This window comes from Pseudomicrostroma glucosiphilum (genome assembly GCF_003144135.1).
Source record: "Pseudomicrostroma glucosiphilum strain MCA 4718 unplaced genomic scaffold BCV69scaffold_7, whole genome shotgun sequence".
Taxonomy (NCBI): domain Eukaryota; kingdom Fungi; phylum Basidiomycota; class Exobasidiomycetes; order Microstromatales; family Microstromataceae; genus Microstroma; species Microstroma glucosiphilum.
In genome coordinates this window covers 643,592-659,165 of record NW_020289919.1, presented here as the reverse complement: position 1 = coordinate 659,165, position 15,574 = coordinate 643,592, and the positions used below count along the sequence as shown (strand labels likewise).

Here is a 15,574-nt window from a genome sequence, read left to right as displayed (position 1 = left end):
CGCACCACGTAGGACCTTAGAATTTCGGAAAGTAGTAGGCGTGGGACAGGTGGCCTATATGATGACAAATTGAGATCTAGTCTGGCTACCTGGCGACGTGACCGAGCGGTCTAAGGTGACGGATTCAAGATCATTGAATATAATCTTCGGGAGTGATTCCGACTATCCCCGTTCTCGAAAGAGGCGTGAGTTCAAATCTCACCGTCGTCATGTTCTTTTTTGTGTTTCTGCCCGCGCTGCCTAGCACCTTACTGGCAATAGTGACAAGATGACGCGCGGAGATTTCAGACGGATTATACAAAGTAATGATATAGCTATTGCTCGTGCTTCAGATTCGAGGAGACGATCACTCGAAGCTAGCCATCGATGCCTCAATCGACGCGAGCTCTTCCTTTCTCTTGTCCGCCCTTTCCACCATTTCCGCTTGCTCCTTCCACCACGCCGGGCGCGATCGATCCTCCGAGCCCGTCTTGAGAGGGCTTTCCAGCTCTGCAATGGTCTTCAGCTGGGCATGTAGTGCTGCTTTTCCTGCGTCTCCACTGACCACGGCTGCCTCCGCCGGCTTCTCGACTTGTGGAGGATGTGACAGCTTGTCGTCCCCAGCATGGCTGTTCCTCTGATCTCCGCATGTTTCGCCAGCATAGGAGACCTCTCGAGCAGTCATTGGTGTGGGTGGCGGAGGTGTCAGAGCTTGGAAGCTCGTGTTCGAAGCGGTGGGTGTTGTGAGCACATCACAGATCTGACCGCCCACGATGACGCTCGGTCGACGTCGTGTACCTTTCGAGGTCGGTTGACGATAGGGCACAGTGCTGAGCCTTTGCGTGAAATCGAGATGACCAGGGTGAGGACGGGGAAGATCGGCAGTGGGGAGATGTGAGGTGGTGGGTTGGGCGTGTGTAGTAGCGTCCTCGAGCTCGCGCTTGTGTAGGCGCTCCCAAATCTCACCTACTCGCGCTACCTTGCCTTCGCAGCTCGGCGCCATTACCTGCACCGGCTTGGCTCCAGGTTGGGAGCGAAGCTTGGCGCTCGGCACAGGAGGTGGAAGAGTAGCTGGTATGCACTGCGATACGGTTGATGGCGGTTTGGTCGCTGCCTTGATGGGAGCAGCAGCGGGCGCTGGTCTCACAGGAATGATCAGATCTTGCCCGTCCTGGTCATCGCTTTGATTCTGCAGAACCTCCTCTGGCACTGTCTCTTCAACTTGACCTACAGGTGGCAAGCGGGCGGTGAACTGTTGCTCGGGAAGCTTGTCAGCAGAGGGAGAGACGTTGGGCGAAGAGCGCTCACGATGCTTCTTGGGCCGCACCGGCTTCTGTCCGACCAGCGTCTGTACCTGTAGGCTTGCCTTTCTGTGAGAGAGGTTGAGGTGAGCCATGTCTTCGGTGATCCTTCCGATGTTCCGCTTGGTAGGGTCGACCAGGAATACATCAGGTGCCGAAGCCAAACGATCACGGAAGCCTTCAGATTGGACAGACGTCTGAGCACACCTGCCGTCACCATCTCCATCATCCTCATCAGATCTGAAGGTCACCCAAGGGTCGCCATTGGCGTCCTTGATCCTCGCGGTCTTTGGACTGACTGGATGATGAAGGTAGTGCAGAGCAGAATCTGGCGTAGCATGGAGATGCTGAGCAGCCTTCATTGGATCGATCTTGAGGAATGACAGTCCGCTAAAGGGCCCGCACATGCCTAGGTCAACTTCAGGCAGACTGGTCTCAGACTGTGGCGAAGTCTCACCTGTGCCTGTCTGTGAGTAGCTTGAAGCAGAGGACGAAGAGTGAGAGACAGAGCTGCCACTCTCATCGTGGTCGCTGGTGCCGGTCGTTTGCGACTCGCTGATATCGCAAGAAGACGCACTGTCGAATGAGCGTCTTGTCGATGGAAGCGTACCGATGACTTCGAGTGAGCTCTTTCTGTCCTCTCGCCGAGGTGAAGGTGCAGCTTGACAAGGATGAAAGGGGCGTACACCCAATGCCTTCATCATTGCATCGCTTTCTAGCCGTTCCCGGACCGCCTCAGACTCTGTGTCGACAGCCAGTGTGTGCAAACCAGCAATGGTAGGAAACGGGCAAAGGTCCGAGGCTAGAGACATGCGGAAGCGATTGATGACTGGTGAAGTCGCCTCTAGCCTAGCAACAGAGTCCAGAAACACGTCGGATCGTCCGATGTTCGTCAAAGGCGGAACGGCCTTGCGAGGGATCCGTCGATTCTCCTTCGACTTCAGTGCCTGGGCTTGTCGCACTACCTCCAGTGTATTGGACGTGAAAGCATCGTGCAGATTCGCCACAGCCTGCCTCAGCTCGATCAGCTCGTCCAGCCTGTTAAGAGTTTGGAAGAAGGATTTACTTCGAGCATCTGCAACCGCCACTTGCTTCGCTGATTTGGTCGATGACTTCTTGTGCTTCAGAGTCGGCGTTGCCGGCGTGTCTCTTTCATTCTCCAGGGCAGTACGAGTACTAAAGGCTGTGCACAGCTCCTGCAGAGCAGAAGCGGCCTCATTCACTCTGAAAGACGCGACCGCCACGAGTTCCATCGGCAGCGTATTGGGCGGTAGACGTTCGACATCGCGAGAGAGGAGCAGCTGTAGAGCAGGGACGACCTCTATGGTCTCGCCACTGCCACTACGATTGCCATATTCGGACCTACAGTACTTGTTGACTCCGTCATCACTGCTCTCTGCAGCAAAGAGATCATGATATCGCGCTGGATATACAGAGGCGCGGGAGTCCATCATGCGAGCTCGCTTCTCTTCAATCGTATCGGCTGGGACATCGTTTAGGAAGGACTTTCTGACGGAGGGGATGTGGCGCTTCTGGCGGGTGGCTCGGACTTTGGCTCGAATCTTTGAGACGGGCATCACGAGCTCCGGACGATGGTGTGAATGGAGGTCCTTCCGAAAGGCTTGAGGATCTTGCTGTGACCAGCACTAGCGTGTCGAGGTGTGACTGCTCGAAAGTTGGTAGTAGAGCGTGAGCGTCCTCAGGTCAGATCAGTGGATGGGGACACACATGTGGCACGGCTTCGGGAGAGAGCTCTCGCACCTGAAGCGCTAGGCTTATAAGAAGAGTCGCACCATCAATCGCTACATTGCTTGTACGGAGCAAGCAAGAGAGCAATGGACAATTTTCGCGCCCAACAGCAACGGAGCAATTCTGACCAACGACACTGCCGTCAATGGCTCAAATCCTTGCCAAGCGGCCATTAGCAAAGTTTCGCGAGCTCAAACGCACCATGACAGTTGATTTGGCAAACGGCTGCAAGATCAGATCTCGGAGCGCAGCGCACAAGTAGAGTCAGGCTCCCGGGACTCACTCCACTGGATCATTGCTACTAGTTTTGAAGACTTGGCGGCAATGTTGCTGTCGCTGCCGGCCAGCGAGCAAAAGCCACAGTGGGGCGCAAAGGGTATCATTTGCCTTGAGTGAATTGATTTACAATGCGTCATTCGTGTTGTACATGTGCGAATTTGCTGCTCTCAATGTCCGTTCATCGATCTGCCATTGGCACCGCCCATTGCTGCCAGTCTCGACGTCTCTCTAGCTAGAGAAAGAGCCATACGCTCATCTTGGTAGAGCTTCTTGGCTTCGATGCTCGCTGCGAGGTCGGCAATTCTGGCTCGCATGTGCGCCTCCTGCTCTGACAAGTCTGAAAGAGTCGTTGTCTGCAAGGCGTGGGAGTGGTGAAGGTGCTCAGCAACACAAAGTCCGGGCTGATCGGTAAAACCCCAAAAGTTCTCACCTGTAATTTCTTCTCAGCGTCAAAGTCATTGCCTCTGACTACTGACCAGTCGGCATGCTTGCGACACTTTCTCTTCACAAGACCACAGATAGTGGGCACCGCTGCCAAGGATGATTGCTGAGGGTCGAGCGAGGGAGATTCTCGCTGATCCACGTCCATGGCGTCTTCTTCACCTGGCTGAGTTTGGCGCTCCATTGGCATCTCATCCGCATCGTGGAGTCGTCCGTCCAGCTCTGCCGATCCCTTGAGTATTTGCTCGCCCTGTTCGCTCTTCATCCATGCGACAAAGCGCTCATCATCCCAGGAGAGGCGCTCGTCATACCCACATCTTGGTTGAGTCTTGATAGTGTCGTCTCCAGCACCAGCACTGCCTTTGCTGCCCTTGGTCTTCTTCTTGTTGGAAGATGCAGACTCGTCGGAGACCTGCACAGGGGGCAGATCACCAGCACGATCATAGGCTAGCTCCAACAGCTGTATTCGACCCATCACTAGATCCAAAGATGCAGACGAAGCTTGCTTGTGGGAAGTGAGAGAAGCAAGCGCCCTTCGAAGATCGAGCAGGTCCTCCTCCTCTTTCGTGCCTGATTCGGTGAGACCACCAGCTGGCGAGATCTCGTGGAGGGTGAGGCCAAGTTCACTGTCCTTGATATGGAGCGTATCTAATCTCTGGAACCAGGTCTGATGCAAGCCATCCTGCGGACCCTCTTCGCCTCCCCAGACTACCAGACCTTCCTTCTTTCTGGCTGTCTGGACCTGAAGGCTATAGAGCCTGTCCAGGCCACCGGGGGCTTTGACCTGCTTCGTCTTGGCAATACGAGCAGCTGCCACGAGCATACCACATCGATCAGAGCAGTATTTTGTCAAGGGAGGCCTTGCTGCTTTCGTGCATGCCTGGCGAGCGCAGGGCGGCTTCCATGTGGTCCTCTCAGTCGTAGCTGTAATGCAGAGGGTCACTGGAAGCAGTGAGCGAGAGCTTCCCAGCAATCCGGATCTGCTGGCCTGAGCTCCACTCACTTGGTTCACAGCGAGGGCAGACAAAGACGTCTATCAAGTCTGCTTGCTCGTTTTTCATCTTCATACAGAGGACGTGGTACCATTGATCGCAGCTGAAGGGAAACGATGTAGAGGAAGGATATGAGCGGGAGGGCGAGGATGACTTCTGAAAACCTTGAGGACTCACTGATCGCATGCGATCATCATCTTGTCGTCGTCTGTAGCCGTTGTGTACAAAGATCAGCTATCATGCGTGGATCTGAGACATGCCAACCTCCGGACTCACCATATAGGGTCCTACAGATACAGTACAGCTTCCCCCCTTCGGAGCTGCCATCATCGTCACTATCCTCCTGACCGCGATCTTCTGGTTCCTCTGCAGGGCTCGGTAGACTAGCCACAGCCTCTGGCTGGGGAACGACCAGCTCCGAGGTGACCTTCTCAACTGCTGCTGCCTTCTTTCCCATCTTGGGCTTGCTAGGAGCACTGGCTGGAGGCGCCACGGGAGTCTCGTCCTCCTCTACCTGCACGTCTTCCACAGAGTTGTTCGCTCCAGAAGAGGACGTCGGCGGCTTGTACGTCCTCGGACTGAACTCAAAGCCGTGTGCAGCTGCGAACTTGGCACGCTGACTAGCGAGCCACTTCCTCTCTGAATCTCTCGTCCGCTTGGCTAGCAACTTTGCCTGTGCAGCCTCGTCGAGGAGTTCCTCTCCCGGCTTAAGGCGGGCAGGAACACGAGGGACATATTGGAAGTTGGGCATCGGAGGAGGGGAGCCCCGCGGAGCGGGAGGGTCTTGGTTGCCATTTGCTCCAGGGTCGTCTGTGCCCTGGGAGTATGCGGTCACCTCGACGTGCCCTGGCGATCTGCCCTGTTCCTGGGGAGAGGCAGAGGAGGATCGCTTTCGCTTCAACTGAGCATCTTCACGGGATGGAGAAGCAGCGGCAGAGGAGCTCTCGGCTTCCTCGGCTGCGGGCATGGCAAAGGATGCTTTGATGGAGGTGAAAGTGTGCTGGTCATCGAGGGGACAGGAAGCTCTCCCACGCCTCTCACGCCCCTTTTGCTCGACGCGCCTCGCGGCTGCATGCATGTCCCCGTTCCGCATGGTCGACCGAGTCCAAGATCTGGATACCTTCGATCAGTGGCGTGATCGAGGCAGCCTTAGAGTGTGCAACCTCTCACATCCAGATAGGGAAGATCATCCAGAGCGTCTGTATTGGTGTCAATGAAAAAGGTAGCAATGTAATGTACAACAAGAAGGAGTGGGGTAAGACAAAAGAGTCCCCTGCTCGGCGCATGGCAATTTCAAGCTAAATTTGCAGACAATACTTGCGTGCCCTTGTCTCGTGCTTTGGTATAGTCCGTGTGCATGATCCACTGCTCCATCCCTTCCTCCTTCTAGATTGACAGCGCTTCGGCGTCGCTTACACTGACTAGCTGAGCTACTCTCCTACACTTTATGCTCGTCCCTCTCCCGCTCCCACACTCGGCCGAACGCCTCCATTATGACGCCCACTCCCGCTACCAGAAGATCCGCTCCCACTCCTTGCAGAAGCAGGGACATCTTCTCTGCCAGGGTGAGCACCAGACGCGTGGAGGTATTGAGGTGAAGGGGGTCTGAACGGGTCCCTGTCCCTCTGCCCGTGAGCACTGCCGTGATGAGGAGGGAGGTGCAGAGGCTCGGCGTGATGTGCATAGGCACCTGGCGGAGGACCCCAACCCATCGAATCGATCTGGTGGGCAGTGTGAGTCCCGTACCCTTCGCCTGCGGGAGGGGTGTACTGAGGCTGCTGAGCATGCGATTTCGGTTTTGAATAGAAGGGAGGAGCAGGATCCGCTAGACTAGCAGCGTTGAAGGGATCACCACCCCTCCCCTTTCCAGCAACTGCTCTCAGACCTGCGAGCGCGCTCTTTGAGTCTTCTTCCGCGTCGTCCTCAAGAACATGTACGTGGGCATGCGTCTTGCCAGCAGCCAAGCCCTTTGCGCGCTCCTTTTCGGCCTTCTTCTGTTGACGATTGATGGAACGAGAAAACCGTAGCCCACATGCATTGCAAAGTGTCTTGTGGCCTGTAGGACCTTTGCGCCATTCAGGGCTGTTCGCTGTGCCACCTGCAGATCATCGAACAGGTGCGGACGGAAGAGAGTCAGCGGCTGCTTTGCAGTAGGAACTCTCTCACCTCTGGTCTGACTCACAGCTACTACATCTCTTGTTGGCCTCTGCTGCTCCATCACTCTGTGCCTTTGTTGCCTCGTTGTCCACCGTTCGAGATGGACCTGCCACGGCATCCGACCCAGGCTCGCTCTGTCTCATCCGCTTCTTCTGCTTCTTCTGCAACGGCGGAACTTCCTCCGCATGTCGCTGCGGACTGCTCGCCTCACTATCATCATCTGTGTAACGAGCAGCACCTTGCGGTGCGACAATGGGTATACTGCTGCTAGTTCCCGCCACGCCGCTGTCCCCGTTACCGCCCAATCTCTCCCTAGCAGTGTCCATGGACCAAGGTGAGCCCACGTCTGACCACTGTCCATCCCCAGAGCCTCGACTACGACTGCTGCCCAAGACGCTACCGGGCTTGCCTCCACTGTGGCTCCCATCGACGCTCCGCGGCACATGGGATGATGGGGCAAAGGCGCCGATGAAGCCATGCCGTACAGAGGGTGATGAGCTGGTAGAAGAGGACGCTTGTGCGCTGGTGCTGGATGTCGAGAATTCGCCCAATGACCCGCCGTAACTGCGATTCATAATCTGCTGATACTTGGTCTTGAAGCAGGCCAGCAGGATGGTACCGTAGGGTACCAGTACCGATTCGACGGATCTCAACATTCCCTCTGTAGTAAGAGTATGCTTAGCTCTGAAGCGCCGTGTACAAGAGGTGTTCGCTCCGTCTTGAATCGTACCAGGTTCGCCATTGCGCGCCGTGTGGCCTGTCTCTGTGCGAGCCGAGGGTGATGTCTGTACACCCTGCGCAAGACGGGCGAACTCGTCGGCAAAGTAGCTCCCGTCCTCGTAGGCCTCGGTGGTTGCATTAGGGTACTGCCCAGAGGGGTTGTCATCGGGGTAGAATCTGGCCGGGGGCCAGCTGAAGATGATCTCAGGAGGCGACTCGTCGGCAGAGAGAGAGAGGATCTGAAAGACGTGGGAAGCTGTAGGAGTCTGAGGTGACAAAGCCCTTGGTATTGTAGCAGCTGATGCCCAGAGCTTATTGCATTGCTGTGATGGCGCAGGAAACGTGCAACTTCAATTTCTGGCAGCCCGAGCGCCCTTCAAGCTCAGAGGTACTCACTTCAACGTCGAACAGTGCACGCGGTGTCCCACACCAATTGGTCCAATCCGTCTTGTTTGCCTCGTCATTGTCTTGTACAGATTTGTTGATGATAGCGTGAAAGAAGCACAATGCCAACGATTCGCCCACCATGTTGAGGACGATGTCCAGTGTCAGGAAGTCGTCATCTTCACAGACGAGTGCGGAGCCCAAGACTCGTACAGCCTTTTTACATCCTAGATGCTCGCGGATGGCAGGGACTCGGAAATATCTACATCTTGTTACGCTGCCAAACAAGGTCCCACTTGCGACGATTTGGGCTAGGTCACTTCGTGCTTGCTCCTTTTGTTCCGGATGTACGTAGTCGAAGAAGCTCTTGCCGATGATGAGATCTGCCTCAGTGTTCAAATGGTTCTGTAGTACAGGATCGCAGAAGATGAAGGTGAGGTCGTATGGATTCGATGGGCCTGACTCTGTAGAAAAGAGGGCCCAGTCTAGCGCCATAGAAGGGAGAGCAGGATCATCCAGGTCAGCGACTCAAACAGCTAACTCAGTCCCGACTCCTTCATTCCTACTCACAGCATCGCGTCTTTCCCAGTGCAGCGGGCTGAGCCTTTCCCTCGCCAAAGAGCTGCGAGAGCATATCAGCGCCTCCATGCTCATCTACAGCAGCCAATCCACCCACTGTCCTCTTGCCTACGGGGATGGGAAAGGGCGTGCTCCTACCACGATAGGGTCGTGGATGCCCTTCACTGCCATGACCGGATTGCCGATTGGGAGGAGAGCGTGCGAGATTGGCCGAGGCTGAGCTGCTGCTTGCAGGCGAATAGCCCGGCAGACGTGAGCTCATTGGCCTGGACGCGCTGCTGATGACTTCGAGGGCTCGGGACGCGTAGACGTGGTTGGGGAGGGTTGGAACAGAGGACGAAGGGGACGGTGGGTGACGTTGACGGGAGTGGATCGCTGGTCGTGCAAGCAGATGAGGCGAGTAGATGGAGGTGCCAGCCTTGTGCTCGAGTGAGAGAGTGAGTCTCTCGTAGAAGTGACCGAGATTGCCGATGCTACGCACTTGCACCTCTGTCAGCTACACTTGCTTCTCGGAGCAAGACGGATGCTTCCACTATGCAGTAGCATACAAGGACGCGAAAGAAGATGCGGATCACCCTCGAGGTGGTGTTGCTGGAAGTGCTTCTAATGCTACGCTTGAGTGTGAGACGATGAGGCAGTTGCAGCAGGACAGACGCAGTCGTCCCAGAGCGGAAATGGGGTTGGGTATACAGAGAAGAGGATGCGGGATGGAAGAAGATTTCGAAGCGGGGCAGCAGGAAGCTAAACTATGCAGGCGGATGGAAGAGGAGGACGTGCTTGAGATGCTCCGTCTGTACGATCGACTGGTTACGTGCTTAGCCTGGGTAGCGCTTAGAGCTGCAAGCTGATGGCGAGATTATCCGGGCGTGGCGCCGCCGGCAGACGGGCGGCAGACGAAGAGCCGGGGCGAGGATTCAGCACTCGATCGCTGCCAGTCCCTCGGTTGCTCGATCGGCCCGCTGATACAGCCGTCTGCCTGCCTGGCCCCCCTTTTGGCTGAGTTGCTCAAGCTGAGATCGGCCGGCCTTGGACCTCCTCCTGTGGCCCTCCAAGGTCCGAATTCGCCTACTCACATTGGGCTGGGCAAGGAATGGAAGATATCCACACTCAGACTCCCTCAGCCCCCCGTACCTCCGTCTTGCCTTGTCAGGTGGGGGCTTTGCCTGCAACTCCCCCTCCAATCTGCAATCGGGCGGGCGCGGGCTTCCGCCGAGCGGAGTGGAGAAGTTGATCGACGCCATGCCTCCCTCATCTTTGACCTGCTTCCCCTTCGTAATGGCGACTACTTCGGACTACAGAATGGAGCACCTCATCAGACAAGAGAGCGGAGAACTTTGCATTTGCGAAGGAGGGTGCCAAGACAAGAAGTCGTCGTCCAAGTCCGTCTCATTGAAGAATGACTGTGATTGAAGAGCCTTCACAAGGTCTTATGCAGAGTCGAGAAAAGTGCATTACAGACAAGACATGATGAAAAAACAAGGCCCGCTTCTTCTTCTTCCCACGCTCCCCTCTAGGCGCTGGTTGGCAGCGTCGGCAGCGAAACCTTGTGACCATCGGCATTCACATCATCCCAGAAGTTCTTGCCGTGCGTAGTGGCCTTGATGTGACCAGCACGGATGACCCAGTCTCCGAAGGGCTCGCCCTCGAGACGTTGTGCAGCATAGTCGCGCACCAGAGGCTCTAGCAGGGACAGGATCTCCTCCTCGCCCACCGACTCCCTGTATACCTTGTTCAGACGCTCACCCTTGTGTCCACCACCCAGCAGCATGAGATACTGACCAGGAGCCTTGCCCACGAAACCGATCTCGGCAACCCATGGACGAGCGCAACCGTTGGGACAACCAGTCATACGAGTGATGGTCTCCGAGTCGGCAATGCCGTAGCGCTCGAAGATAGTCTCTACCTTCTCCATGAGGAGGGGCAGATACCTCTCGGACTCGGCCATGGCAAGTCCACAGGTGGGGAATGCGACGCAGGCCGAAGCCGACCTGAAGATGCCAGTAAGCCTTTGGTAGGTGTCCATCTTCCAAGCCTGCAGGTGCTCCTCGATGACGGCCTTCTTGCTCTCTGGGATACCAGCGATCATCAGATGCTGGTTGGGAGTCATCCGAATGTGGGTGCCCTCAAAGGACGAATCGGCATCGGCCTTCTTGCAGAGCTCGTGCAGACCCTTCCTGAACTCCTCGCCAGGCACATCCTTGACTCGACCGTTCTCGAGCCACAGGCACACCTGCCACTTGCCCTTGTGGTCTTGCTTCCAGCCGTACTCGTCGGTGTTGGAGGTGAACTTGTAATCAGCGACGGGAGCTAGTGTGAAGCCACACCTCTTCTCCAGCTCGGCCTTGAAGGCATCAGGTCCACCAAAGTGGTTGTCGATGGTGTACTTGAACCTAGCCTGCTTTCGGTTGGCTCGGTTGCCGTAGTCACGCTGGATGAGCATGCACTGCTTGCAAGCCTCCAGAGTCTGCTCTGGAGTGACAAAGCCGATGACATCTCCTAACCGCGGGTAGGTGACCTTCATGGAATGTGTGACACCCATACCTCCACCTACGGACAGGTTGAAACCCTTGAGGCGCTTGTCCGGGCCTGCGATGGCAATCAGACCGATGTCGTGGGCAAAGACGTCGGTATCGTTGCGAGGGGGGATGGCAATGGTGATCTTCCACTTTCGAGGAAGGTAGCGAGGGCCGTACAGGGGCTCGTAGTCCTTGTAAGCTCCACCGGCGAGCAATTGCTTCTTTGACTCGGTGTCCTTGTCCAGCCAGATCTCGTGGTAAGCGTCCATGCGAGGAAGCAGGTAATCAGAGATGCTCTGCGAGAACTTGAAGACGTCCTCGTGAAGCTCCGACATTGCTGGGTTCGGCGAGCACATGACATTACGGTTCACATCACCACAAGCAGCGATCGTGTCGAGCATCGACTTGTTGATGCCCTGCATCGCCTTCTTGAGATCACCCTTGACAATGCAGTGGTACTGCAGTGTCTGACGAGTGGTGATCTTCATGGTCTTGTTTCCGTACTGCTCAGCCACATCATCGAGTTGCATCCACTGCTTGGGTGTGACAACACCACCTGGGATACGGCATCGAATCATGAAGGAGTAGGCGGGCTCGAGACCAGCGGCCTTGCGCTCCTCGACTGTGTCCCTGTCGTACTGCATGTAGGTACCGTGGAACTTCGTCAGCTGGGTATCTGTCTCGCAGATAGCACCAGTCGACTTGTCAGCGAGGCCCTCGACGATGGTTCCTCGGAGGTAGTTGGAGGCAATCTTCATGTGCTCATTGTTGATTGGCTCGGGTTCAGCCTCCTTGACCTCGATGGTATCGACGCCAAGAGCCTTCCAGACAAGGGGCTCCCAGACCTTGTAGCCAGTCTGAGGTCCATCGGCGTCCTGGTCGTCTCCGAGTCCAAGATCGGCAACTCGATTAGCACCCAGAGCCTCCAGGCGAGCGTCGATGTCCTTTCCGGGCTTGTTGTAGTAGTGAGCATCTTCAGGTCGTGGCCAGTAATGAGAGTCTCCCATGGCAAAGACTGAGAAGCTCACACCGTCGAGGGAGCCAGGCTGCATCGCTTGCAGTGCCTTGGCAGTCAGACGACCATTCTGAGGGGGCTCACCCTGCCCAGCAGTGGAAGTGATGAAAGCTACGTTCTTCTCGTCCTTGAGCTCCTCGCTGACAGGGAACTCATCCATGGCGAGGAGACGAGTAGCCAGACCACGAGCCTTGGCTCGTGCTGCCAGTCTCTTGGCCATCTTCTCGGCGTTACCACCATCCGAGGCAAAGAGAACCAGCAGGGGAGGTCCGTCCATGCTGCCCAGCATCTTCTCGTATGCCTCTTTGGCCTTGCTCTTCTGACGCTCGCGCAGAGCAGTTCCCTGACTGACTGCAAGGTCGTAGCTGAGTTCAGGGCGAGAGTTGGCCAACAACGTCAGGTGGTTTTGACGGTCGAGGAACTCGCGCAGCTGCTCGCGGACGCGAGTGCTGTCAAGGCGGAAGACGTCTTTCTTGCGAGCCTCTGCACTGGGGTCCCAGCGGTATAGAGGCCAGTAACCAGAGTCGACTGCGAGCTTGGTCTCCTTGAGCACTTCCAGCGCAGGTGCATCCTCTGTCCTGTAAGGAATGTAGGCCAAGACGACTGATGGACCGTCAAACTTGTCGGCCTCCATCAAGGCGTGCAGGACTTGTGTGTAGTCGGAGTAGACTGCAGTGGAGGCGACGTAGGCGTTTCCGTAGTTCATGGCGTACAGACCAATGTCCTTCTTGCGCTTGGATGCATCGAGGCTGTCTCGCTTCGAGTATGGCAGTGTGTCGAAGATGAGCATATTGACGTTGCGGCCCGAGGCAAGGACATGGTGCACACCGCCCATGCCAGCATCATATGCCCAAGCATCAGAACCAACAATCCACCTGGACTTGAGCTCGGCAAGGGATGCAAGAGCCTTGACCCTTTGAAGAGCAGGCGAAGTAGCATCGGACAGGACAGATGCAAGCTTGCTGCTGTAAGTGGCGTTCTTAGAGGCATCGTTCTTGGTAGCGGCCCACTGCGACAGAGTGCGGTGGATCTCGCCAGAGACCGAGCCATCTCGCAGAGCGTCCTTGACAGCAGTCTCTAGTGAGTCGCGCTGCTCAAGTTGCGATAGAACCTGACCGAAAGCATACTCTGGACTACGAGCTGCTGGGTGGGCATCGCTCTCGTTGTGAGGAGAATTGATGACAGCAAGGCGCTCCTTAAAGAGCTGCTGCAGCATAGTGTTGTAGGCCTCTTCGTGCTTCGGACTTGCGAATGGGGCTGTAGAAACGCTACTTGTGGCAGCCTTGATCTCTGCGCCGACTGTGACGCCGTGAGATGCCTTAGCAGAAGACAGAGCCGAAGACAGGGTCTGAGCTGCATCGCTTGCGTTTGCGGAGGAAACTTCGCCGATCAGACCGCTGACGAAGACCTTGGGGATGCTGCGAGACTCGCTTTGCTGGAAGGCAGTGGCAACGTCGACGAAAAGGGGACCAATCTTGGTGGTCCTCTTGGCGCTCTTCTCTAGAGTGATTATACGCTGGGCAGACGAGGGGAGAACGTCGAGGAGGCGAGAAGACAGTGATGGTCTAAGGAGCTTGACGCTCACGACTGCGAGAGATGGGGCAGCCTTGGCTAGGGCCTCGGCGCCCGCGCCGAGCACAACGGCAACATCGGTGGCGTTGGCATTGCCATACAAAGAGAAGGGCTCAACAGTGTAGCCGACCAGCTGCGAAATGGCAGCGTAAGCGGCCTTGATATCGCGCTCGAAGTCGCCACTTCCTGCTGAGGCAGCTGCATCACCGTGAGTGCCGTTGCTGGAGCTTGCCTCGCCGTTGCCGTTGCTACTGCCATTGACACCATTAGTGTGTCCGTTTGAGCCATTGCTCTGAGCCTTTGAAGACGAGGCAATGAAGGACTTGAGGTCGGCCTCTGTCACCTCATCCGCCACAGACTGCCCGGCGGCATCTTCGAAGAAGTGCAGCACAGCTCGCTTCGTCGAGGATGCGATGCGAGTGGCAAGGAGAGCATTGTCGTGAGCCTCGGTGGCCGTTGCAGAGTAGAGGATGACCAATCCCGAAGAGCGCAAAGCCAGTACATCTGCGTGGTCTGATCCGGCGACGATGTGGATCACCGACGGTGTGTTGATGAGAGACGGGAGGTAGGGGATGAAGCGGGTGAGAAGAGACTGGTCGGCAAGAGCCAGAAGCGAGACTACGCTGCCAGAGGGTGTAGCAGATGCAAGCCTGATGAGGTCGTTGGCGGGTTCTCCATGGAAGGGGACCGTCTCGACCTCGGCGCCACTCTGGTGCTTGGCGATGTGCGAAGCAAAGGGCGACTGCTGAGTCGATGTAGGGGTGACATTGACTACTGCCCTAGAAGACAGGAGGGCAATTCTGCTGACTGCTGAGGAAGCCATGATTGTTCCGTGTGTCTATGGAGAGAGAGAGATTGGCCGTGTGGTCCCGATCGGCAACAGCTCTATAGGGGGCGGCAGAGGAGGAAGGCGGTGATGACCAGGCCGCCTACTTCTTGCTGCTGGTATATCTATTGGGAACGTCAGATGTGACGAGGTGGTTGTTGGTAGGGTGGTAGGTAGGGACGTCGGTAGAAGATGGAGGGGTAAGAAGGAGTCAAGGTGGCTGATTGGCTGCGTTGGGGGACCGAGGCAAGAATTTCCCTTGAATGATTTGTACGCCATCGTTGCCCGCGAGGGGCGATTCGCACTCCGACGCCTGCCTCGCACGCCATCTTCCATCTTCCTGCTGACCATTTTCTTGCATTACGCAGCCACCGACCAAGGCCAGAGCCAACGCCGGGCGCGGACGGCCCGGCCTTTAGAGCTAGAAGCCGAACGCCGCCTGTCAGAAGCTCACGCGAGGGCCATATGTGGGAATAGAGAACGACGTCGACGACGACGCTTCAAATCAGACGTCTCTCTCCGGTACGTCAACACATGCTGCACCCCACAAGGCAACACATCGTTCTCTCATCGGTGTGGACGTCTCAGTGGCGCGGGCAGAGCCGGGTCAGGGTGTGTGTAGGCGCAACATCGGAGCCGACCGGGCTGCGTGAGGAAGCCTTCTCCACAACGCAGCACCTGATAGCAGAGAGAATAAGTAACACTGGCAATACACGATCGGCATAGGAAACAGTGAGAGCTAGTAGCATCGCAATTGAAGTGTCGTAGATGGGAGTTACTCTCGTACCGCATATCACATTGCGAGGAGATCAGGGTAGCACTGAATCACAAGCGAGATAGGTGGCTCCTGACATTCGTAGGAGAGCCACGTTCGACTCTACCCTTCGCCCGGCGGACAGACTCCCGATCAGTGAGCGAACGACGCTTCCACAGTATTCCCTTCAAGTGCGAGGTCGAGTCACCGGAGAAGTCTCTGCCGCCCACGAGGACGGCGCGCGCATATCGTGCCTGACCGCAATGCCTCGCCCTGACACCATTTGTACCTGAGTGAAGAATTAGGAGGT

General features: G+C 56.5%; 4 protein-coding genes across 4 annotated transcripts; all 4 read right to left on the bottom strand.

Moving 5' to 3' along the window:
- Positions 1-346: 346 nt before the first annotated feature.
- On the bottom strand, positions 347-2,857 carry BCV69DRAFT_299241 (hypothetical protein; the record flags this gene model as incomplete). The annotated part of the gene is made up of 1 exon (XM_025494309.1): positions 347-2,857. One exon carries the CDS (start codon positions 2,855-2,857, stop codon positions 347-349), a length of 2,511 nt encoding a protein of 836 aa, XP_025347923.1.
- Positions 2,858-3,038: 181 nt separating this feature from the next.
- On the bottom strand, positions 3,039-5,758 carry BCV69DRAFT_282984 (hypothetical protein). Its single transcript, XM_025492548.1, has 5 exons — positions 5,018-5,758; positions 4,919-4,949; positions 4,753-4,844; positions 3,739-4,673; positions 3,039-3,661 (listed from the first exon to the last, which is right to left on the bottom strand). Exons 1-5 carry the CDS (start codon positions 5,706-5,708, stop codon positions 3,476-3,478), a joined length of 1,935 nt encoding a protein of 644 aa, XP_025347922.1. The 5' UTR covers positions 5,709-5,758; the 3' UTR covers positions 3,039-3,475.
- A 252-nt stretch (positions 5,759-6,010) lies between these two features.
- BCV69DRAFT_198880 (hypothetical protein) lies at positions 6,011-8,947 on the bottom strand. Its single transcript, XM_025489658.1, has 4 exons — positions 8,573-8,947; positions 8,015-8,487; positions 6,924-7,941; positions 6,011-6,839 (listed from the first exon to the last, which is right to left on the bottom strand). Exons 1-4 carry the CDS (start codon positions 8,841-8,843, stop codon positions 6,187-6,189), a joined length of 2,415 nt encoding a protein of 804 aa, XP_025347921.1. The 5' UTR covers positions 8,844-8,947; the 3' UTR covers positions 6,011-6,186.
- Positions 8,948-9,903: 956 nt separating this feature from the next.
- Positions 9,904-14,737, bottom strand: BCV69DRAFT_282982 (hypothetical protein). Its single transcript, XM_025492547.1, has one exon. It carries the CDS (start codon positions 14,505-14,507, stop codon positions 10,092-10,094), a length of 4,416 nt encoding a protein of 1,471 aa, XP_025347920.1. The 5' UTR covers positions 14,508-14,737; the 3' UTR covers positions 9,904-10,091.
- Between the last annotated feature and the right edge of the window lie 837 nt (positions 14,738-15,574).

Excerpts from the sequence above, each read along its gene's own strand:
- BCV69DRAFT_282984 (XM_025492548.1), bottom strand. The coding sequence starts at position 5,708 with ATGCCCGCAGCCGAGGAAGCCGAGAGCTCCTCTGCCGCTGCTTCTCCA. Across the intron at positions 4,845-4,918 it reads ATGATGATCGCATGCGATCA|CTGCGATCAATGGTACCACG; the intron begins GTGAGTCCTCAA and ends GTTTCCCTTCAG. Across the intron at positions 4,674-4,752 it reads CTGCCCTCGCTGTGAACCAA|CTACGACTGAGAGGACCACA; the intron begins GTGAGTGGAGCT and ends TCTGCATTACAG.
- BCV69DRAFT_198880 (XM_025489658.1), bottom strand. The coding sequence starts at position 8,843 with ATGAGCTCACGTCTGCCGGGCTATTCGCCTGCAAGCAGCAGCTCAGCC. Across the intron at positions 7,942-8,014 it reads GTGCACTGTTCGACGTTGAA|CAATGCAATAAGCTCTGGGC; the intron begins GTGAGTACCTCT and ends GCGCCATCACAG. Across the intron at positions 6,840-6,923 it reads CAACAAGAGATGTAGTAGCT|GTGGCACAGCGAACAGCCCT; the intron begins GTGAGTCAGACC and ends GATGATCTGCAG.
- BCV69DRAFT_282982 (XM_025492547.1), bottom strand. The coding sequence starts at position 14,507 with ATGGCTTCCTCAGCAGTCAGCAGAATTGCCCTCCTGTCTTCTAGGGCA.